The sequence below is a fragment of the Lepidochelys kempii genome, chromosome 10, assembly GCF_965140265.1.
Source record: "Lepidochelys kempii isolate rLepKem1 chromosome 10, rLepKem1.hap2, whole genome shotgun sequence".
Classification (NCBI taxonomy): Eukaryota; Metazoa; Chordata; order Testudines; family Cheloniidae; genus Lepidochelys; species Lepidochelys kempii.
In genome coordinates, this window is record NC_133265.1 from 36012901 (window position 1) to 36036632 (window position 23732).

A 23732-nucleotide genomic window follows, 5' to 3' on the forward strand; every position below is an offset into this window, starting at 1 on the left:
GCTGGGGGAAGCATTGCTCTGGGCAGAGCTCCAGGTCCACCCCCTTTGGTATAGAAACAGTGAGGCCATGGGGTGAACATCAACTGGCCTGGCTGTTGAGAACTGCCAGAATGAGACGGTGGCAAAGGCCCTTTGGCGCAGAGCCACACGGCGAGAACAGGAGGCTTCTGCTGCAAGGTGGGCCAGGTCCAGGTGCAATAACACAACCTCGCACCCCTGTAGAACATTCCAGGCATCGATCTCAGCACCTTCCCAAGGTCTGTATCATTACCCCCCTTTTACAGGTGGGGAAACTGAGGCACAGGGCAGTGAAGTGAGTTGCCCAATTGACCCCGAGTCCCAGACCATTGCTGTATGTACTAGGCCACACTGCCTCCATTATCCCCCACATGTGGCAGGCTCTCTTTAACTTTAGGTACAGCAGAGGGCAAAATTTCCCCTTCAGCAACACAACTGAACCCTCTGGCAGTTAGGGGAAAGCCTCCTTCAGTCCCTGCTGCTGGGACTATTTGGGGCTATGTCGCCACTGGCCCTGGGATGGAGCCACACTAGCCAGGAACCCTCAAAGCATGAGGGAGCCTCATTTCAATTGCTACTGCTCTAGGCCAGGCTTGACCCAGACTCAAGGCAGCAGGCTGCTGAGCCCCATAGTAGCCAGCAGTTCAGCACAAGGCTGCTGGAAGAATAAAGCTGCCCTAGCACAGCTTGGCCTGTGCTCCCAAGCTGGGCTATAAGGCAGCTTTCAGACTCGCCCAAGAAGCCAGCTGCCCTGCACCAACCCAGGCATGTTCACACCCATGGCCTGTGGACAGAACCTTCTGCATTAGCTGCTCTCCCTCAGCAATGGCCTTGTTCCCCCTTCCATACTGGGGTCCCCTGGAGGCAGTGCCCAGGAGGGTGGCTGGAGCTCCCCTCAGTGCTCACAGCCCTGCTGCCTTTGATCACAGCACAGCACCAGCTGCTAATAATCTTCCACAGCGCACTGCCTGCTGCACAGAAGAACAGGAAACCCACACTAGGGCACAGGGGGTGATGCCAGGCTGGAGCGGGGGTGAAGCCCTGCCTGCAGCCAGCTCCCTCTACCCCCAAGTTGTCCCCCAACATTGCTGCATGTCCAGAAAATCCACATCCCCCCCTCTTACCTCCAGGCAGTGCCAGCCAATGGTGGAGACTCCCTGCATGATCTCTGAGCGGCCACAGTGTCCCCTCTCTCCCACCCCAGGGGCCTTGAGTAAGCCTCAGGTTGGCTGGGGGCCAGGCTGATTGAGTGAAATGCTTTGCCTGCCCCCCCCGGGGGGAGGGGTGGCTACACTCCCTGAACACTTGCCATGCCATGGCAGGGGGTGGCCTGCAGCTAGGGGACACCCCCCGCAAAAACAAAGCCCCAGGTTAGACCAGGGCTGCAGCAACACACACTCCAGCCAACCTCATGCAGACACCAGCAAAAGCAACTTCTTTATTGTACCAAACGCCACATGATCCCGTGCAGCAGCCTCCATGGAGGAACTGGTCCTCCTCTCGCCACCCCTCCCCCCAACCAAAATCAAGGCAGTGCCACATTCGAGCCACTAGAGGGAGCCCCTGCCTCACATAGCCTAGAAGCACCAGGGGGGACTTTAAAAAAAAAAAAAAATAGTTAGGGTGAGATTCTCCACGGTGCGCATGTGATTTAGGAGCCAAATTCCCTTCAAACAGTGATGGGACCTATAGCCCTAAATCACACAGGCACTGGGAAAATCCCACCCCTATATTTTAGTTCCCGTTCACATTACCCCCTTGGCAGGCTAGCCTGGGATTATTCATGAAGCGCTGGCGGGGCGGGGGAGGCATTGAGACTGACCAAGGAGCTGGCCTGTGGGTTGTTTCATGCTCCCCTGGAACACGTGACTAGGCCTGACAGCTCCTAGGGGCAGTATATCAGGACCAGTGTACTTGAGGCGAGGCCCCTAAATAAGCTGGCGTAGGGTCAGAGGCTCTTGCACCTGCACAAGTCAATAGGAGCAGTGGGTGCTCAGCTCCTGAAACCAAGCCACTTAGTAGGTAGCCAAAGGGCGCTGCCCGTTTTCAAGCTCAGGGAACATAGGGCTTGAGCAGAGAAAAACAAACAGCTGCAGAAGTATAAGTAAAATGATGCCAAGGCCCCTGGGGACTGTAGAACAGTCACCAAGAGAGACAGCTACACCCGGATCGACTGCAGAGGCTACATCCCAGTGGGAGAGGTGACCCAAGCTGCATATCCACTCAGGTGGCCTATTCCTCATCTGGTTCCCTCACCCCTTGGGGAACGCCAATAGGCGGCTGTAGGATGTCAAGACCTGATCAGCTCAGGTAGGTAGAAGCAAGCAGTGCAGGCGAGCTTGCAAGAGAGATCCTGGTTTTGTGGCCTCATCCCTGGGGGCTTTGGGGGGAGGGAACGTGAGCTACATACAATACAGTCCCTCCACCGCACATTAGCAGCAGCATCCATGTAAAGTCGGTCAGTATCAATCCCAGTGGTGCGTCTCCACGAAAAGACCCACAGAGCGCTATGGACACTGAAAAGCAGCAGGGTGTGGTTCAGCAGGCGGCTGGCCACTGGGGCGGGCTCCACAGGTCACTGCTTGCGGAAAATGAGACACTTGTTGTTCGCGGGCATGTCCACCTAGAGGCACAAAGCCAGGGTTAGAGCTCTGCGGCAGCACCAAGAGGCCTGTTTGCCAGGCAGCCTGGCTCCAGCTAGCTGTGTACAAGCCCTAGAGCACCAAAGGCCACCGATGCTTGGGAGGGGGAAATGGGAAGACTCCAGCCCCAGCCTCTCCAGCAGGAGGCGCTGCAGGGAATGATGTGGACTATGATCAAATCACACCAGACCTCTGCCATGCCCACAAAAGCACTGGAAAGAGGCCAGCCCCCTATCCACCATCACCAACCAGATTCTGCTATCGGGGAGGGGGGAGCACTGAGGGTGGCCCTGGTTCATATTATTCCCTTCCACCTCAGGGCCCAAGAGGGGACGGACTCCTGTTTCCGCTGCAGAGAAGGAATTGTGCTTCCCCCACACGGCTAGGAAATGAGGGCCAGAGAACGCGGCTGGCCGTAGGAAGGAACTCTGCAGACAGCAGTGCCGGTGATTCTCCTAGTGCAGTGCTGCCTGGTCCTGAGTTCTCATTCCCTCCCACGAGCCGGGCCTGTTCCCAGTGCTGCAGCCTTAAAAGTGCCACCTTCGGCCAAGCCAAAGGACAGAGTCCGGTCTGCCCAGCTCTGGCAGGGGAACCCCAAGGCATGCTTTGAAGGGTGGACAGTCCCATCCTCCTAGCAGTATCCCCCTGTATGTGGGATCCCAGGCCCCCGTTGGGCTCTCACTCAGGATCCAAGACAGGCATGTGCCCTCTCGGTATATGGGAATCCAGCACAGTGCAGCTCTAGGCACCCACCATCCTCTCCAGACACAGCCCATTGGCCTCAGCCAGCTGCTGCAGCAGAGCGGTGTCCCGAAGGCCCCAGGCCGGGTTTCTGCCAAGGAGAGAGACCAAACATCTGGCAAATATATCATTCCCGCCACATGGCAACAGGCCCCCACGGTGCTGAGGGCTCCCGGACTCTGGGGTTCAGAAGAAGCCCCTCTCCCACAAAGGGGGCTAGGACAGCGGCAGCCCCAGGGATCCCGTCACCCTCAAGAGATCCTGTCTGGGGTTCTTGCCCAGGACTGGAGTCACCCCAGAATGCACCAGCTGTGGTGTGGTGGCTGGATGATCACAGGGAGAGGGGTATTGTGGGTAATGCTTTCAGCTCCTCGGTCAGTGAGTGGCTGGAGCAAGCTCAAAGGCACGAGGAGAAAATCAGAGCCAAGGTGCCGTATGCTGCCTATGACAGGGCACCTGCAAGGCCATGCCCTGTGAAATGTGGGGGTGCATGGGGAATGGGGGTGGGGCAGGGGAATGGCTGGGTCTAAGCTGGTGGAAGGACCTGGACTGACAGTCCCCAAGACTGAGCATCAGGTCCAGCATGGACACAGGGCAAGCTGCCCCCAGCAAACCCCAACCCTACCCGGGTGCGCTACCCTCTATGGGAGTTCGGTTTGCATGGCCCATCTTGCCATGGCCTCTCTGCTGAGCAATACTACCCACCATGGAGATGAGACGCAGCCAGGGCCCTAGGTGGAGATCCACCGCGCCATCCTCTGGCTGAAGCTGCACCTGCTATGCCAGCGACTGCATGTTTGAGCTTGGGCGGGATTCAAACTGCCAACCGGGGGGGTAAAGAGCTGCTGAGCCCGTTACCAGTCCCCATAGTTCCTCAGCCCCCATGGACCCTGTCTCTACCAATGCCCTGGGGCCTGAGCTGGCCTGTGGGACTCTGTATGTGCCTGGCTGGGTGCACCTTGGGGTCTCCTGCTTGTCCCTCTCTCAGCTCCCCCCACCCTGGGTGGTAACTGCTCCAGGCCACAAGAGAGGGCGTGTTGCCTAGCTCCTCCTACCCACCCCTTTTCCATGCAAAGGGAAGCTGTGGTCCCACAGACGGGGGGTGGGAGGGAGAGGGAAGGAAATGTACACTCTGCCGATTTGTGCCCTCCTCCCACCCTGCCCCACTTCCCAAGCAACTGGGACCTAAATCTCTGCAGACGCCTGCTGGGTCTGGGTCCTTGTTGGTATCAAAGAGCGCCTCCCCTGTGGCCACAGGGCATCTGGGCCATTAGATCCCCTTGGCCCAGCCCATCTCCCTCCCTACACCCGAGCCAGGCTCTCCTACCTCTGCCTCAGGGAGCAGTCGAAGTCCACATTGCTCTGCGGGCTGATCTGTCCGTTGACGGCGTAGGGCTGAGGGGACAGGACGTAAAGGGATTCATTACAGAGCCAACTCAAGGCATGCACTAGCTTGATGCCACAGACCAGGCATGATTTCCCAGTGGGTCGGGATTGGGCCCAGCCCCCACCTCACCCCATTCCTAAACACTGTGGGGGAGAAATCAGAGAGCAGAGGTGGAAACATGCCAAGGTCAGCAGACAGACCTGGACCCATGAACCACCCAGACCAATATGGTACGGGTGAGGCACTGCCTGCCAGACTGCACCCCAGATGTGTACGTAAGGCAGGGGAGGACGATGGGGATTGTGCTCACACAAAGGTACAAACTCCTGAGATGGGGGGGATGGAGGCGGAGTGTTCATGTCCTAAGCTGGGAGGAAGCTTGTGTTCTGCCTAGGACGTGTGTGTAAAACCTTGCAGGAGCCATCAAACGTACAAACCAGAGAGCAGAAACTGTGAGCAGGGCCACCTGTGCTGGAAAGGGAGGCTGCCCAGGGCTCAGCACACTCAGGGCCAGATTTTCAGAAGTACTAAGCTCCCAGCGTGCTAATCCAGCCCCTAGTGGGTCTAGCTTAACCCCTCACTGCCTGGGCCAGCTAACAAACAGTCTAGCCCCCGACCCAGACACACAGCACCTGCTGTGCTCACTCCACCCGCCCTTGGGGCGCTTTCACCTGCCTGGACTGCAGGCACACAGTGTGTCCCAGTCCAGCTGGGCTGTGCCCACCAAGGGACCATTGCTTACCCCATAGGTGATCAGAACAGCTTTGGGTTTCAGCAGCTTCCCTGCTCCTTTGAACAAGCCCTGGGGAAACAAACTCAATAAAGGATGGAGCCTCCACGCACAAGAAATTGGACGCATGCCAAGTGTGCGATGGCCGGGCTCCTTGCAGTGCCCACCGGGGGCAGCCAGTGACCACCTCTTTCCTCATTTCCATGGCTGGTCGTGTTCCTCCCCACCCTGCCCCTCAGCGTCTGGGCATGAGCCAGCTCCAGCATGGCACAAGGGACCCTCTCACCCTTATGAAGTGGATGCGAAAATAAAAATCGCTCCACCTGTCCCATCCCAGCATCTGAGAGAAGGAGTCTCAGCTTGTTCGCTGGTACATATTGTGTGCCCCATCACAGCCCATTGGTGAGCATATACAGAGGTTTGTAAGCGATCTGAGGCCGTGGAGCCACATGGGGGCGGAGAGGGGGATATCTAGAATCAGTTCAAGCTCATTTGCTCTCATTCTGACATAGGACCCTGCACACCTGAGGATTAACCAATGGGAAAGAGTAAAATTTGTCCCTCTAGGATGGGTTTGGAGTTAAACGCACAGGACTGGGAGTGAGGACTATAGGCAGGTTACTTCAGATGCCACATAATTCAGTTTCCCCATCTGTCCAATGGGGATAAAAGCACTGCGCTGCCCCAGGGGGTAGTGAGACTGAGTTCATCAATGTCTGTGAAGTGTTTTGGGATCTAGGACAGGAAGGTGCTTTAGAAGGGACAGTATCAGGGGTACAATCAAGGAATAAACATCTATAATCCACTAGATGGCACCACAGCTCTTCCGAATATTGGTTACCCAAGGCTAACCAGGGAAGGCCAGCTGAGATGCCAGGCAGCTAGCCCGTGACTGTACTCTGTGTGCAGAGACCGTCTGCCCAGCCCAGCGGGGTCCAGAGAATTCCCATAGCCCCAGACAAAGGGCCCTCACCTCAGTGCACCTCATCTCAGAGATGTGCATCATATTGATGTTGACGATGAGATCCAGGGTGTTGGGCCTCACGCCACCCCACGTCTCCCAGCTCTGCGATGAGTCCAGGAAAATCGGTGGCCTCACGTTCCTGACTCTCAGCGCTGCGATGAATGCAGAGATGCTGTGGGGGGAGAAAGGAGAGCACCTCTTGATGGGCACGCCAGACCCGAGCACTGCACAGGTACTTGTTCCCAGCCACAGAACTGGCACATGCAACTCCTGCTCCAGGGGAGTGCCTGCCTTCTCTCATCCAGCACGGGGTGGGGGGGGGTTGGGCCAGGGCCAGCATTGGAGTCAGTGGAGCAAAGCTGGGCCAAACCCGAGTGCTTCTACAAATACAAATCCCAGCCCTAACCTCGGTGTCACCGGGGAAGCAACCCTGCAGCTCAGCAAGGAGCTCTTGGGCAGGGGCTGGAGCTGGTCGGATAACTAGAGACCTTCACACTCCAGGACTCCTTTCCCCAGCATGGACTTCCCCTCCCACTGTTGAATGGGAAAACAGGCCCCACTTCCCCAGCTGTCCCCTCTCATAAGCGCTGTTATTAAGCTGAAGAACAGCAGCTCTCTCCCCCTTCACCATAGTCAGAGCCTCCTCCAGGCCCCCAGGTTAAAGCGGAGATCTCCTTCCAGCCTCCCATTCAGGTCACTCTTTCATAATCCTGCTCGGAAAGTGTAGCCTATTAAATCCAGGGTGGACTGCCGTGGAAACTGCACCCCAGCCCCTCCCGCAGCAGCTGCGGGCAGATCACTTCCTCTGTTTTAAAAAGGGGCCTCTGACAGAGTTCCTCACATTTTGGGTTTCCAATATGGGATAATCGAAGGGGCAGATTTCCAGAGACTCTGGGCACCGCAATCTCCTGCTGAAGTTAATGATTAAACTGCAGCAGCTCAGTGCCTCTGAAAACCACCCCACACCCAAGGCACTCTAAAGGTGGGGTTGAACTCCTCGGTCTTGTTTTGGGGCAGGGACTCTTACTGTGCAAGTGTCCTGCGCCTAACACAACTGAGCCCTGATCTTGATTGGGGCCTTCAATCACTACAGTAACAGAAAACCTGTTTGTATGTAGAAGGGGGCATCAGATGATGTAATTAGCAACTTCTTCAGGGTGTTGTGAGGAATGCTTTGCAAAATTAAGTAATTTCAAAATGCAAGATATGCTACCAGTGCTGAAATGCATCTCTTAAAAGAGCATCCGGGGTCCCTGCATTTGTGGCTCAATGGCCCGCATAGGCCTATGAGTGAAATAATGTTTTTTCTACCCGACAGCCCTGCACTCTCAGCCTGGCCTCTGAGAGTCAAGCTGAGTTCTTGCTGGTGTGTGCATCCTTGGGATCCTGTTATCAATTCCGATGCACACAGCAGCACAGACACCAGATCTCTTTCCCAGAGCCAGGCTGGCCTGGCAGGAGCAGTGAAAACCTCCTTCTGGAAGCAGGTTGCTGATTTATAGCAGATGCATCTGATAACATAATGAAAGGTCTCACCACTGATAAGATGTGAATACAGCTTAAGGGGAGAACCAGGGTGGATAAAAAACAATGATTTTAAAAAAAAGATTAAAAAATAGTTTTTCCTCAAAAAGCATTTTATCAAAAAAATCTGATCTAAAGATAGTTTTAATTAAGATACATTATAGCTCAAAGAGATCTCATCATGGAATAGGGATTATAAATTCTAATTCTATAGTATGAGACAATATATTCATGTCATGTTTAAGAAAAGTTTTGTAAAGGAGTTCCAACAGTTCATGGATTAGGGACCCAGTCTTATGGGGTTCCAGGGGCTTCTATATAGATTATTTAGGTTAATCTTTCTGTCTACCCAATGGGACTCTGTGCTCAGTCTATAAGATACCATCAGAGATGCTTAGTTTTGCAGTTCTTGAACTGTGGATTTGTGTCTCCAGAGATACCATGCTTGTTAACAGCAAAAAGGTTTTTAAATCAATAAATATATAGAGGTGAGAAATAATATACCTCAACCCTATTGTCCCTCTGCACATTTGTGTACACACAGAGTCAATCCTTACCTCTCTAAAAGTGCAAAGTTTCAAAAAGTTCAATGAATAGAAGATTGTTGGAGGCAGAATAGATCTGGACAAGGAGAAGAAGTCTGGAGATAAATGTGAGAAGGGAGGGACAGGCAGCAGAAACAAAAGTGAAACTGTTTGAGCAGCATATTCCAGAAGCCTTGAGGTCTTTCTGAGTGTAGCCTTCATTGATTTGAGATCTACCATACCGTTCTCACTGGAAGGAAAAACCTATAATGGCAGCAGGCCGTAAAACAGACCCGGTTTGGGAATATTTTAATGAAGTTCCTCTACCTGTGGCATGCATGCAAAATGCAAACAGTGCAACAAAGAAATGCAGGGCCTGGTTGCCTGAATGAAACAACATCATGAAAAGTGACCCTTCTCAGGAGGAAGCTGCGTTGATGATGATGAAGAAAGGAACATGTCTGAACATGCAGGATCTTCAGGTTGGAAAACTTTTTTAATTTCATATTTCTTTAAGGAATGCAGTGCTCATTTGATGCACCTCCTAGCCAAAGACTTCAGTGTTCCAGAAATAAAGGCTAATGTTGAAATTGCAAAATACTTCCGTAACAACCATTTTGCAGCAGCTGCTCTGAATAAAGTGGGAGGAACCAAGCTAACTCTCTCACAAGACGTGCGATGGAACTCAGCAGTGGACTGTTTTGAGCACTAGATCAAGAACTGGCCTAATCTGATGACAGTTTGTGAACAAAATCGTGAAAAAATAGATGGCACAGTCACAGCCAATGTTCTCAACATGGGGCTTAAGAGAAATATTGAACACATGCTGAGTATCCTGAAGCCTATTTCTGTAGCCTTGAACAAAACGCAGGGAAATAGCTGTTTTACTGCTGATGCTGTTGAAATTTGGAAGGAACTGAGTGAGATCTTCAAAAGAGAAATATGCAATGAAAGAGTTAAATGACAAGCATTAAAAAAAACTGAATGGGACAAGCACTAACTCCAGCTCATTTTCTTACAAATATTCTCAATACTCGGTACGAGGGTCAAACCTTAAGTGCTGAAGAAGAGGAGTTGGCTACGACATGGACATCCAGCAACCATCCTGCCATAATGCCAACCGTAATAAACTTCAGAGCTAAGGGTGAACCATTCAAGAAATATATGTTTGCTGATGTTTTAAAGAAAGTCACACCAGTGAACTGGTGGAAGTCACTTAAGCACTTGGATTCAGAGACTGTTGAAGAGATCTCACTTTTAACAACAGTAGCTTCTTCTGCCAGTATAGAAAGAATATTTTCTTCCTTTTGACTAATTCATTCCAAACTGAGAAATCATCTGGAACCTGACAAAGCAGGGAAACTTGTTTTTCTTTTCCAGATTACGAACAAACAGAAAAATGAAGGTGAAGACGACTGAGTTAGCTGCAGAAGCCAAGTTTCTCATGGTGACCAGGCTGACACAGTCTATTTAATTTGTTGGGTTTTTTTAAATTCATTTAACTATTTTAATTAAAATAAATTTTAACAAAAACAAACATGATTTTAAAAACATTGAATGTTTAACTGAATTAAAAAATTCATATGCTTATTTTGCTAAAATACTATAGATTTGCTGTTGAATACATAACATTGTTGGTTTAGTTAAATAAAACAATTTAAATGTCTGTCTGGTGATGTTCTCCTAATATAGCATGGCAAGAAAATCTTCCAAATATTATTCACCTCCCAATGACTTCATAAATATCTGCTTCAATTACCTTTGGTAAATGAAATAACCAAATAATCATTCATTTTCCGATATAGCTGTAAAACTAATCTGAAAAGTGTTCAAAATAAATCACTTTAAAAATGTATAGTGTGTAAAAATTAAACCTACATCTATCTCTGAGTTGTGAAGAATATGTATTAAGGTTATAACAACCCACAAGAATGCACCTTTATGGAGAAATCCATGATTAAATCGAGTCATTTCCAGAATCAAGGGGCTACTGCTGAAGACACTCCGATCTCAACTTCTTATGGGGCAAACCTAGAGGCTCTCAAGATGAGCACATCAGTTGCCCTCTGACAGCAGGAGAGGGGTCCTCTTTAGAGGAGACGTGTACCAAAACTGCAAAGAAATGCATAGCCATATCCAGCTATTTAGCTCACTGAATAGACACTAAGAGCAAGTCAATTTTAGACCATCACTTGCTAGATCACCTTTTAAATGGGAACACATCCCAGCCCTCTGCATCAGGAGAGACAGAACAGCTACACAAGGGGTTGAGCATCGCAGTCAATCCTATTTGTAGTATGACAGCACTTTGAGGCCCTGATCAAGGTTGAGGGCCCATTGTGCCAGGTGCTGTACACACACCATAGCACCAAAGAGCTTACAGTCTAAATAGAGATGACTGATGGAAGAACGATTCTTGTCCTATCTTACAGAAGGGACACAGAGAGATTATGGGACACTGGCCAGGGCCCAAAGGGAGCCTGTGGCAAAGCCCATCTTCCCAAGCCAGTCCTTTAACCCCAAGAGTGTCTTTGCTATAGACCATTCTAGGAGGGTACAGGAAAGCCCAGTGCTTTGTGCTGACAAACAGGAACACATCGGAGCGGGGTGGGGGATTAAAAAATTTAATTCCTATTTTCCACTCTGTCCCTCCCAACCCCCCTGCTCAGTCAATGAGGTCTGGAGGACTTTGCCTGTTTTACAACCTAATGGTCTGATTGGCAGCCGCCCTGGCCTATCCCCAGTGTCGTCACTTACACCAGATAATTTACACCCACTTTGCATTAGTGCAAATGGAGATTTGAGGCCAGGGGCAGCTCTTCAGAAAAACTAGAGGTGGGGTGGGGTGAGGTTGGGCTGGCATACAGATGTGATTCCGTGATATCCTGCAAAGCTGGGCCCGGGGCAGAAAGCAGAAGACAGAGACCTGTGAAAATTGGAGGGGGCAATCCAAGGTCCTGGGGGGCGCATCTTCCCTTTGAACATAACAACCCTGTAACAGGTGCAGGGTGATGGTGAATCAGGTCTTCTGTGTCTTTTCCCGAGCCTGGCAGCAAGAGGCAGACACAGAGCCCCCGCACTGCAGGTTACAAACACACAGGAGACCCTAGCCCCACACTCTCCGACAGCCCAGACACGGGCCTTCCAGCCACTGATTCACAGCAACGAGGCACTGCACCACAAAAGCAGCGGAGAAGCCAATCCTGAACAGACTCAGGTCTGTGCTTGGTCTGATACCAGTAACAGGGAGGCAGGATTTTTCCCAAACACACAGCAGGGTCCCTCCATTCCCCAAGCAGCTGTTCCAGCACAGACACTAGGACTGCCAAAGCCAGTCACCAGGCTGAGACTGTCTAGACAAGAGGGCACAGACCGAAAAGGAGCATGCAAATCTCCCATCGCAGCCATGGCAACGGGGAAACTTCAAAGCCTGGTAACTCCAATTCTGACAGACCCGGAATTTCAATCAAGAGCAGGCTGGCTGGAAGTGAGGAGAGAGTTTAAACCAGTACCAAGACATTTAAAATGGCCAAGTTCCATGCATAGGCTTCAAGATGTGCACTTTTAAACCGACAACCAGTGCTGGTGAGAGGGAAGGTGAACCAGGCCGGTGTGTTAAGGGTTTCAGAGGAGATTTGGCAGAAGGGTGAAGAGAAACAATTTCCTAAAGTGCATTTTCAAACATTCTTTTCCCGAATGTAAATTGGAAAGGGATCTGGGTGTGTCATAGTGGATCACAAGGTAAATGTAAAAAGAAAAGGAGTACTTGTGGCACCTTAGCGACTAAACAATTTATTTGAGCATGAGCTTTCGTGAGCTACAGCTCACTTCATCGGATGCATGCCGTGGAAACTGCAGCAGACTTTATATATACACAGAGAATATGAAACAATACCTCTTCCCACCCCACTGTCCTGCTGGTAATAGCTTATCTAAAGTGATCATCAGGTGGGCCATTTCCAGCACAAATAAGGGGACTGTTGGCCCCTTACTAAAACTCAGTGAGGGTTTTTGGTTGGCTAGGTCCCAGTACCAAAAGGAAGGGGAAGGGGTCGATAGGAAACCAGGACCCTGAGACTGACAGTCCCCAAGGGCAGCAGGGAGAGGCCAATGCTCCAGCCTGACTGACAGGGCAGACAGGAAAATGACCGAGTCAGGGGGTCAAAAAGGTCCCGTCCTTCATGTGAGCTGGAATCGCCCTGTGTCAGACAGGCAGAGTGGGGTCGAGCTAAGGAGAGAGCAGATCCCGTGCTGGGAGCAGAGCTGCAGCCACAGAGCCAGAGAGAGAGTCCAGGGAGAGCAAATCCCGTGCTGGGAGCAGGGCTGCAGCCACAGAGCCAGAGACATAGCCCAGAGAGGGCAGATTCTGTGCTGGGAGCAGGGCTGCAGCCACAGAGCCAGAGGGGCCAGAGAAGCAGCCCAAGGGGCTGGAGGCAGAGCAGCAGCATCAGTACTGAGGCGGAGTGGAACCAGAGCTAGAATAGTGGGGCTGGGGCTGGAGCAGTCTGGAGCCGGGTGCGGTGAGCAACTGGGGCCAGCCAAGGGGGGGCCCTGGGCAAAGGGCCCAGCACAGAAAGACACCCACAGCCAAGGGTCCTTGCAGGCCAGACTGGGAAGGGGATCTTAACCCGACGGGGGGCTGACGTTAGGAAGAAGGGTCCCACCACCCAAAGCCCAGAGGTGTGTGGCCGCCACCAGAGCAAGTGTCCAACCCGCAGCATCCCTGCGGCACAGCCAGGGCCTGAGAAGAAGGTCTGGGACCTACAAGGAACAGACTGTGAACTGCCCTGACATTCCAGAGACACTGTTTGTGATGTTCCCTGCCACAGAGTGGGGTGATGTGTTTCCTTTAACCTTTCCCATTTTCCCTTATTCTTTTTAAATTAATTGCTGATTAAATAAATTGTATTTGCTTTAAATTGCATGTAATGATCAGTGAGTCAGGGAAGTGTCCAGTGCAGAGAGAGTACCCCAGAGTTGGGACACTGTAGTCCCTGTCCTAGGTGACCACAGCAAGGTTGGGGGGGGGGTCGAGCCCCCCAGGAATCCTGGGCCCAGCCTTGTTGGGGTTTCAAGGACTCTGCCAGACAGGAGAGTGGAAGGGGAGTCCTCAAGGGCAGGGAGGCCACTAGGTAAAGGAAGTGGGAGCAAGGACTCAGGTCCTTCCGCTAGCCCATTTCACCCACGTAGTGCAGAAGCCAGGAAAGTTCCCCACAATAGCGGGACCATTCCCCCACTTACATAAACATGAGTCAGTGCAACACTGTTGCACAAAAAGCAAACATTCTGGAATGTATTAGCAGGAGCTTTGTAAGCAAGACACAAGAAGTAACTCTTCTGCTCTACTTTGCACTGATTGGGCCTTAACTCATTATTCCCATTTTACAGATAGGGAAACTGAGCCACAGATGGGTGAAGTGATTTGCCCAAGATCACCCATGAGATCAGTGGCAGAGTCAGGAACAGACCCCAGCTCTCTTAAGTCCCAATCCAGTGCTCTACCTATTAGACCACACTCCTCAAATGACGCAGTAGTACTAGGTGGTTGCCAACTAGATCTTCATGCAGCTTGGCAGCACATTTTCATCACACTCCCCACTCCACTGAGCAAGGAGAGCACGCATTAAAAAGTGGAGGGTGCAACGCTCAGGAGTGACAAGGTCAAAGCCACCCTAGTGGAGCCTGCTGTTCACCCTAGCCATAGCAGCAATGCAGTGAGCCCTGGAGGTGGGGTGGGGTGAGAATGCTGCAATTTTCTGCTTAATGCAGTGTAACAAGTTATTGTTTGCAAGCGCACTTTGTTAGTCTAGTATTGTTATGAAGGTAACACTCATGGGGAAATCAGGGTCCATCTTCCACTAAAATGAGAACATTTGGCTTTTTTCATATTTGGTGCACTTTGCATGCTTCATCTCATGACACTTCAGAACACCAGAGGGACATGAGTAAATAGACCTCCATTTTACAGGGGGAAAAATGGGGACAACAGGATCAATATCAACTTTTTTTGGTTAAGTGGCCACAGGTTTTGGGTGCCCCATGTGACACCTGAAAAAACAGGCTCAGAGTTTCTCAGTCCAGGCAGGCAAAAATCAGTAGCAGCTTTTGAAAATCTTAGCCCAAGGGACTTGCCTGCCAATGCGGATCTACGAGCTCCTGGCTCCCAGATCTGTGTTCTGACTACTAGGCTAAACCTCTCAATGTAATTAGTTACATTATTGAGATTGATCTGTGAAGACTGTGAACGGGATGGGGATTTTGACTGCAAGCATCCTGAAATATATTCTATTGTTTTGATTTGGAATAGAGTCAGAGCAATGCCCAGAAATCTTCCTGACTGGTTTCTGGGGTTGGTTTAGATTTGTTTCCTTAGTAAGCATATCCCCGAGAAGGGGATAAGTTAGTCAAAAATGCAAAAGGTAAAACAACAACAAAAAACTTAAAATCAGACAAGAAGCCGAGCTCCAATAGCCACCTCTACTGCCAAGCAAAGGGACTCACCCAGAGCCGGGATCTTTATGGGTCTGGTTTCCGGATGCAATTAAGCCTGGATCAGACCAGAAATCCACAGGAGTGGAGTCACAGAGCTGTCACATGAGCAACCCCGCCACCAACTCCGCAGACCCGCCCTGGATGGCAGGGCTCGCGTTAGACCATGGGAGATGCGTTAACGCAAAGACAATCGTGGTAACTCTTGCTGCAGGCGAGGCCGGGCAGGGGGCAGCCGAACAGAGACTGGTCAATGAACAACAGCCCGGCGGTACTGAACCAATCTGGGCGCGAAGCGTCCCTCGCCGGGTGCCGAGGCGATCGCCACCACGAGCGGCCCTGGACTCGCCGGACACCCGGGCCAGGCCCCTGACACCCACACCCGGGGGTCCCCCTCTAACACGCCCCCGGGCTCGGAGGCGGCGGGCCCCGCCGGCAGCGCGCCCCCACCTCTCGAGGCACTTGGGGTCCACGTCGGAGGGCTGCCAGAGCAGGCTGGGCAGCGCCCGGGCGCAGTGCACCGCGTGCTGCCCCGAGCCCGAGGCCACCTCCAGCAGCCGCACCTCGGCCGCGCCGGGGCTCACGTAGTCCCGCAGCACCCGCAGGATGGGCTCCTTGTTCCGCTCCGCCGCCGCTGCCACGATCATGCTGCGGGGAGCGGGCCCCGGGAGCCGCCACCGCCGCAGCCCCAGCGCCGGGAAAGCGCCTCGGCTCCACGCCGCGGCGGCGGAGCCCAGAGCGGGAGACGGCCGGAGCGCGCAAGGCATGCTGGGAGTTGTAGTCCCGGAGAGTGCGGCATCCCAGGAAAGGTCGCGGCAAGGGCAGAGGAAAGAGACAACAAATCCCAGAATGCACCAGTCCAGGTTCCCTGTCCCGCCCCCCACCTTAAAGTGACCGTAGCCAATTTCTCATGGGAAGATGATGGGGGGTCATAAAGGGGGCGCGGGGGGGGGGTTCGTGCAAATGCCCCTAAAGGGAGGGACATAATCCTGCCCCGCTCCGGGTCTGCAGGGGGAGCTCTCCAGCCCTTGCTTGAAATGACAGCCCCACAAAGGAAAAAGGGGATCATGCCCCACAAGGAGGGGAGAGGGGGCAATGCCCCCCGCAGACTCCCGCACCCCCGTGCTGCTGGTGGCTGGCAACACGAGTAACACGGGGAGGCACCAGGGGGACAGACAAATAAAAGGGGGGCTCAGAGGGGGGCCAGGTTAAAGAGGGGCTCTGATGGTGCAGCCGATGAGAGGGATTCCAGGCAGTCTGGATGCACTGAGGGTGAGGGTGAGGGCGGGCACGGAGGGGCATCCGAGAAGAAAAAAAAGGTTTCCTGCGCCGCCCGGGAATCGAACCCGGGTCGCAAGAATGGGAATCTTGCATGATACCACTACACCAGCGGCGCGCCTTGCGACGGGGGTTCTGGCCGATCCTATCATACTATGCCACGCAGCTCCATCTATAGGCTCGCCACAGTATTGTTCTGCAGGGCTAGCGAGGATTAGCAGCGGGATGGCCACGGCCTTGCTAGTGTAGGAGAATACAGACGCAAGGGGGCTCCCTGTTACACCCCAGCGCTGAGGTGGCCGGCACGGGTACTTACCCGCTTTGCAGCCGCTGCTCGCCTGCCCTTGTGCAGTTCTGCCGCATTTTGCAGCTCTTGGGAGTTGACTCTCGTGGCGGTCTTTAAGCCGCCACACTAGCTCCAGAGTCACTGCCCCCCCCCTTCAAATGCCTGGCACAGGGGAAAAGCCCCATTTTAAACAAATACTTCAGGTGCTTAATTGCAAATACAAACAACAGCTACAGCTGCGCCTTTTAGTCTTTCCTAAGGGATAAATAATGAATAGGGGACAATAATAATTCGTGATTAATAGAAGAATAACATGATTGATAATATATCTTACATTTCTACAGCCCCGTCCATCCTGCAGGATCCCAAAGTGCTTTATAGACTCTGCTATACAGAAAGGCTGCCCATAAAATGCAGCCATCTCTGGAGCGGAGGAGGGCAGTAGCCATCCAGTGCTGCAGGAGAAGGAATGCTAGATGACTAGCAGAGCATTTACCAAAAGTTTCACCGAACTTTTAATGTTCAGGGGGGAAAAAATGCAATGTCACTTAGAATGAACAATTTAAGGTGGAAGTGTTTGTTGTCTGTAACTGAAGGGTTTGATAGATTGGGAAATGCACTGTGAGCTAAGTGGCTGAGTATAAACAGCTCACCGCCACAATATGCAATATGATTAAATTCATATTTCAAGATTCAAAGGCCAGCAGGGACCATTGTGATAATCTAGGCTGACTTCTTGCACAGCACAGTCAGCAAATCTTGCCCACTTCAGTAATTTCTGCATGAAGCCCATCATTGCTGTTTCAGCGAGAACGTATCTTTTATAAAGCCATCCAGTCTTGATTTAAACTTTTAAGGATTGCAAGTGAGATTGATTTAATGACTGAAATCCAGCACTCCCAGCTAAGTTGTTCCAATGGTTAATTATCCGTACTGTTAACAACCTGCATTTTACTTCTAGCCAGAATTTGTCCAGCTTCAGGTTCTAAGCGCTGGGCCTTGTTATGCTTCCCCCCCGCCCCCCAGCTATGAGAAATGTCTACCCCACATAGGTACTTGTCAGCCATGATCAAGCCACTTCTTAACCATTTCTTCAAGAAACTAAATTGATTTATTCTTTAGCTGAGGTTTTTCAGACCTTGATTCATTCTGGTAGCTCTTTTCTGAACCCTATTTCTTTCTTTTCTGCATATTTATTACAAATTAATTATATTAAAGTAATAATTTCACAGTATTTGCTTCAGCAAGGTGGCAATCTGCACTCAATGCTTACTTTAGATAGTAACACATGGGTCAGAAACAAACTATCCTCTTCTCTTTCGTGCTGGTCTAACTGCTATATATGCTGTTCTTTAAAGGAGGAATACTGACATTAAGCTGAGTGATGTGATGGGCCATCTCGAGTACCTCGGTGTAATTAACATTCTGATGTGCATGAGAAAATGTAAGCCAATACTTATTTCTTTTTACTGAGAACATAGGATGAGAACATTTGACATTGGTGGGTGAGGGACCATCATCCCCTTTGCTCCTTTCCCATCGACCCTCTTTTTCACATGCCCTGTGCTTGTCAATGGCACCAAGTCCTTACGTGATCATTTGAAGTTTTAGGCTTTTGACAATATATCTGAGGCATCTGGCCAGCTCACTTTGATACTGTTATGCCGAAAGGTGCTAATGGCTGCCTGCCAGTGAGTGAGTCTTGGGTCCAGAGATAATCACAGACCCTGCCACCCCCTCTTTCAAGTTTGGCAGAAGGAACAAATCAAGTCCTGTTATATAGTAAAGATAGCTGCAGACTTTGGTGGCAGCCACCCTTGGCACTAAGCCTCATGGCTGGCCAGAGCTAACCCAGGTAGATTAACAGGGGTTGCAGGCTGTGTGCGTTGGATGCCAAAAGCCAGGAGAAGCAGTTGTGAGTGTGACTCTGAGAAGAAGCAAAGGGCTTCTTGGGCACAGTGCTCGCTGGAGGGGCAGACCTTGAGATTTCTGGACAAAGAAACTGCCTGCTGCATTTTGTTTCTACTGCGTTCAGGGAAACAGGATGTTGTGGACATTCTTTGTAAATAAACAAGAGTCCATCAAGATTATACCTGCCTTGTGTCATCAATTTCTCACACTAACTGTAATGGAAACAACCCTGCAAGGCCCTCAATACTGGCTAACAATTGTGGCCCAAAGGAACAACAATTCCATGCCATCGATAATGTGCAGACAAATGGGTGGATTAGACAGAGGGGATGAGAGAGGATGCAAACCTCTCCTTAGCTCAGCTTTTCCTTTGCTTTTGTAGTGCTGCGGCAGGCACTCGGGCAGAGCAGAGGGCATTCTGGAAGAAGTGGGGTTTTTTTTTACCCAGAATGCTCTCTGCTGGCATGCATGAGGAGTTGACCCTTGCAAGAGTGGCACTGGCAGGGCTACAGCTTTGGGGAGGGTGTCTCTGGATCTACAGAGGTAGCTGGAAAACATGACATGTGCTTTTTAACAGCCCAGCATAATACACTGGAATAGTAAAGTGATCCACATAATGGGCAGCTGCTCAGAAGGCATCTGGTGTCACTGCAGACCATGTCCTGGGAGCAGCGTGTGAAAGGTGTGCTGGCTGGAGTTTAGCTTGCATGATGGCCCTGCAATAGGTTCTAGCTAACCTAAGCAGGGAGAGCCCAATGTAAAACCCATTGGAGTAAATAGAAAGGCTGTCAAGGAGCAGACCTCTACAGCAGGGGTTCTCAAACTGGGGGTCGGGACCCCTTTCTCATAGCAAGCCTCTAAGTGCAACCCCGCCTTATAAATTAAAAACACTTTTTAATATATTTAACCCCATTATAAATGCTGGAAGCAAAGTGGGGTTTGGAGTGGAGGGGGGTTGTGAGCTGTCAGCCTCCACCCCAAACCCCGCTTTGCTCCCAGCATTTATAATGGTGTTAAATATATTAAAAAGTGTTTTTAATTTACAAGGTGAGGTTGCACTTAGAGGCTTGCTATGTGAAAGGAGTCACCAGTCACAAAAGTTTGAGAAACACCACTCTATAGCATCCGACATTCAGTACAGATTCCCCCCTGGAGGGTCTAGGTGTGTGGCCAAGTGGAAAATGTTGGATTCTGTCTTCTAACACACCCGCCGTGTGGCCACCCTGACCTTTCAAACCTCTGCAGCATGATGCATGTCTCCCATGAGCCGGATGTTTATCTGTCCTGGCCTTGGAGTGAAATATAATGGCTTGCAGGGCCATCGATCCTGACAACAGCTTTGATGAGAATATTGTTGAACCAGGGTGTGTTGGTCCTAGGGAGAGCTGGGCTGCGGTTTGATTCCTAGCACAAATGGTTGCACTGTTTAAGAATTGTTCCTGCTCTAAAAGCAGCACCAGGTATTTAAAGATCCAGGCTGTTCCCGAGTGGCAGGGACCATTCTGTTGAAGCCTCACTCTCAGAGAATGGCACCTTACAACATCACTAGACTCTTTAACAGTGCATTATCGTCACATAGACGGTAAGTGTCATAACTGTAGATAAAATCAGCCATCCTATGACCAGTATAATATAACTTACACAGTTGCTAATAGAAAAGGAGGACTTGTGGCACCTTAGAGACTGTTCGTCTCTAAGATGCCACAAGTCCTCCTTTTCTTTTTGCGGATACAGACTAACACAACTGCTACCTGTCACAGTTGCTAATGTATTCTCGGAAATGCTAGCATAGCACAAGTTTTGCCTTCTTCTTTCATTGGTAATTCTAAGAGAAAATATTTCACATAAGAGTTTCTTTTCAATTTCCCCCCAAATTTCCATATATGGCCTCAAGGGGAAAAACATTTTTTCCCAAAGTTTTTTCTCCCCCCGCCAACTTTCACAGCTCTAGATGAGACAGCTGAAATCCTAACTCCCACTGCCAAGGAGAGGACTTTGCCCTGGTGTCAATCACAGCACAAAGGGCAGAGGAACGGTGAATCTGGCCCCTTGAAGCAGGGGAGAGTTTTGCTTCAGGGAGTGGCAGGTCAGCATTTCATGCTTCTTGGGGCGCAGAGAATTTTTTTAATGCTGGACAAAATTGTTGGCCCTTCGCCAACAACCACTGTCCCACCACTCTGCCAAGTGTATTTTTCAGGTGCCTCCTCCTGTCTAGACCCTCCACTCTCCACAGAACTGATGCTCACTTTTGGTCTGGATCCTACAGCTGAGTGGCAAGTTTTCTTCCATCCTCCTCCTCCTTTGATGCAAAGCCTGAGCCCACAAGTGGCTTGGGTGACCATCACCCTCCCTTAGGAGCTGAGATTGTCACAGCTCCTGAAAGGCATAAAGCCAGACGGGTCTTGTTCTTTCATGGCACAGAGTGTTAAGATGCCACCAAGCTAACGGTGCTGCTATGCTCCTGTCCATTGCAAACATCTGTGCCCCACTGCCATCTCCTTTCTACATGGGGATTGGGTTGCCACTTTTGGTTGGACGTATTCCTGGAGGTTTCATCACATGGCATAACCTTTCATTAAAGATTAATCTTTAATTCCTGGGGACTCCAGGATGATCCTGGAGGGCTGGCAACCCTAGCTGGGGAGTTTAGCCCACATGCAGCATGAGGTGCCTGGCTTGGCTCAGATACAGCAGCTGGTGGTTTGTGCTCAGTGACTGAGGCACAAGTAAATCAAACCAGCCCAAGCTCAGGGCCCAGGGCCAGCATTAGACTCGCTGGGGCCCAGGGCAGAAAGCCGAAGCCTGAGCCCCCCATCCAGGACTGAAGCCCAAGCACCTTAGTTTTGTGGGGCCCCACTGTGGCATGGGGCCCGGGACAACTGCCCGGCTTGCTACTCCCTAACACTGGCCCTGTCAGGGCCGAGGCGAATGGCTCAGCGGAGCTTGGAGCCAAAGAGCTGCCTGGCTTCCTGATGCTCCCACCACTACTAGCGTAGGTGCTGACTCCATGGGTGCTCTGGGGCTGAAGCACCCATGCGGAAAAAACCCGCCAGCCCCCCATCAGCTGTCCCCCACCCCACAATGCCTCCCACCAGTGGGCCCCGCAGATCACTGCCTCCCCCTCCCTCCCCGATCAGCTGTTCCACGGCATGCAGGAGGCTTGGGGGAGAAGGAAGGAGCGAGGACATGGCACACTCGCGGTAGGGGGTGGAACGGGGCAGCATGGGAGTGGGGGCGGGTGGGGGCGGGAAGAGATGGGGTGGGGTTTTGGGGGGAGGGGGGAAGTAGAGGCGGGGTCTGGGGCAGAGCCGGGGGTCGAGCACTGCCCCCCACAGCACATTGGAAGCTCAGCGCCGCAGCCTGCTGCTCTCTCAGTCCATGATGGGGTGGTTTGAGTAGGGTTATCCTACGTCCGGGTTTTCCCCGACATAGCCTGGTTTTGGGTCCTCCAATCTCCATCCGGGCGGATTTTTAAAATACAAACAAATGTCCATGATTTTTCCTTGCTCGTCCTTTTTCTTTGCCTTCAGAGCTGGGTGGCCAGAAAGTGGCGGCTGGTGGCTGGGTGCCCAGCTCTGAAGGCAGGTCTGCCACTCTGTAGCAGGGCAGAAGTAAAGGTGGCATGGTATGGTATTGCCATAGAAACTGTACCCCCACACACACACCCTCTTCAGCTCCTCCTCCCCCCGGCAGTGTCCTCTATTTGGGAATTTGAAATATGATAACTCTAAATCTGCAGAGTCAACATTTCTCTGCTAACGTTTTGCTGATGTCTGCATGTGGGGTCTCTGTGGGCAGATGCAGCCTAGCACCTTGGAGGAAGGGGGTCATTGGATCAGACCCTCCTCCAGCCACTCTTTCTACTTACGCCATTGCTTTCAAACATGAGGGTTCCCACCAGCTGCACATCAGGCCAGGCAATTTGCACCTGTCTGAGCCAGCAGGAGATGGTGTGACATTGGATGGGTCTGGTTCCAAGGAGGTGGTGCAGCTGTGTTACGCAGTTAGGGGGTTCTGACCCTCTCGTTGCCATTACACTGTGTCGGCAGCGTGGAACTCTCCCCATATTAACAGCCGTGGTGCGAGCATGCACATGCCTCTGGCCATGTCATCTCACATGCGGCCAAACCCCTCACTGTGGATCGTACCAGTACTGTCAATTGTACCAGGAATTTGGAAAAGACACTTGTGTTGTCCTTCTCTGCTCCTTTCAGGCTCTCTCTACCTTGTCCACTCATCTCTGCTCCTCCCAGGCCACATCCTGCTCTGCCAACATTTCTGCAGCCACCCCAGTCTCTTGGGGAATTGCCCCGTGCCTTCTTGCTCCCAGCCCATGGAAGTGATCAGGTCACTCCCCTCCTTGACAGGTTTCAGAGTAACAGCCGTGTTAGTCTGTATTCGCAAAAAGAAAAGGAGTACTTGTGGCACCTTAGAGACTAACCAATTTATTAGAGCATAAGCTTTCGTGAGCTACAGCTCCGCCTGCTGTCCCCTCAAATGTAAACTATTTGTCACCTCCTTCCAGGCTATCCATAGCTCTGCCCCTCCCGTTATCCTCTCTGGTTGTCCCTCACTCCATCCACAGTGCTGATCTTGTATGCAGTGTAGCTGTAGCTGTGTTGGTCCCAGGATACTAGAGAACTATTGCACGTTATTATTGCCTATTATCTCTATTCCTGATCATGTCACTTTCTCAAACAACCATCATCTCCTTGCCTGGCCTCGCCTTCCTGGGCTCACCTGCCAAGCCCCCACGCTGGCAATGTTTAAGCCAGACTCCCTTCTGCAGTGCTTGCTGCCTACCAGGAATCTCACTGATATGTATAAAAAAAATTACCTCTTTGTTGTTCTGTTTTCCTGACCTCCATCTCCCTATCTGTCGTTAAGCTGAGGCAATGGTCACCTGTTCCTGTCTGGAAAGCACCTGGCACTTTGTGGGAGCCACCGCAACCAAAATGTAATCCTGTGGGGAAGGAGCATTTCACACCCACCGATGTACGTCACTGCACGGGGGCAGGCCAACGATGAATCATCTGGCTCAATGGGTGCAGGACTGGGCCTTTCCTACAGACACAGAGCCAGTATCCCTGGTATCGCTCCACTGAAGCCAGTGGAATTACACAGTGATGAACAGGCACTGCACAGTTAAGTGAAACCTCATTTGAACTGGTTTAACTTTTTGCCACAGCCCCAGGGCAGACACAAGACACCAGCCAGGCCTTTAGCTGCAATGGGTGC

The 23732-nt window shown here is 51.5% G+C and overlaps 1 protein-coding gene and 1 non-coding gene across 3 annotated transcripts; both read right to left on the bottom strand.

The window, feature by feature from the left end:
- Positions 1 to 1436: 1436 nt before the first annotated feature.
- Positions 1437 to 15783, bottom strand: METTL26 (methyltransferase like 26). Of its 2 annotated transcripts, XM_073362868.1 has the most exons (6): positions 15470 to 15781; positions 6492 to 6654; positions 5531 to 5590; positions 4729 to 4796; positions 3414 to 3492; positions 1437 to 2641 (listed from the first exon to the last, which is right to left on the bottom strand). In XM_073362868.1, exons 1-6 carry the CDS (start codon positions 15664 to 15666, stop codon positions 2594 to 2596), a joined length of 615 nt encoding a protein of 204 aa, XP_073218969.1. In that variant the 5' UTR covers positions 15667 to 15781; the 3' UTR covers positions 1437 to 2593. The 2 variants fall into 2 exon arrangements, with proteins under 2 accessions (XP_073218969.1, XP_073218971.1); XM_073362870.1 differs by lacking the exon at positions 5531 to 5590 and having other exon boundaries at positions 15470 to 15783.
- Positions 15784 to 16344: 561 nt separating this feature from the next.
- Positions 16345 to 16415, bottom strand: TRNAG-CCC (transfer RNA glycine (anticodon CCC)). Its single transcript has one exon. It is a non-coding gene; the product is annotated as a tRNA-Gly (tRNA).
- Positions 16416 to 23732: the final 7317 nt, after the last annotated feature.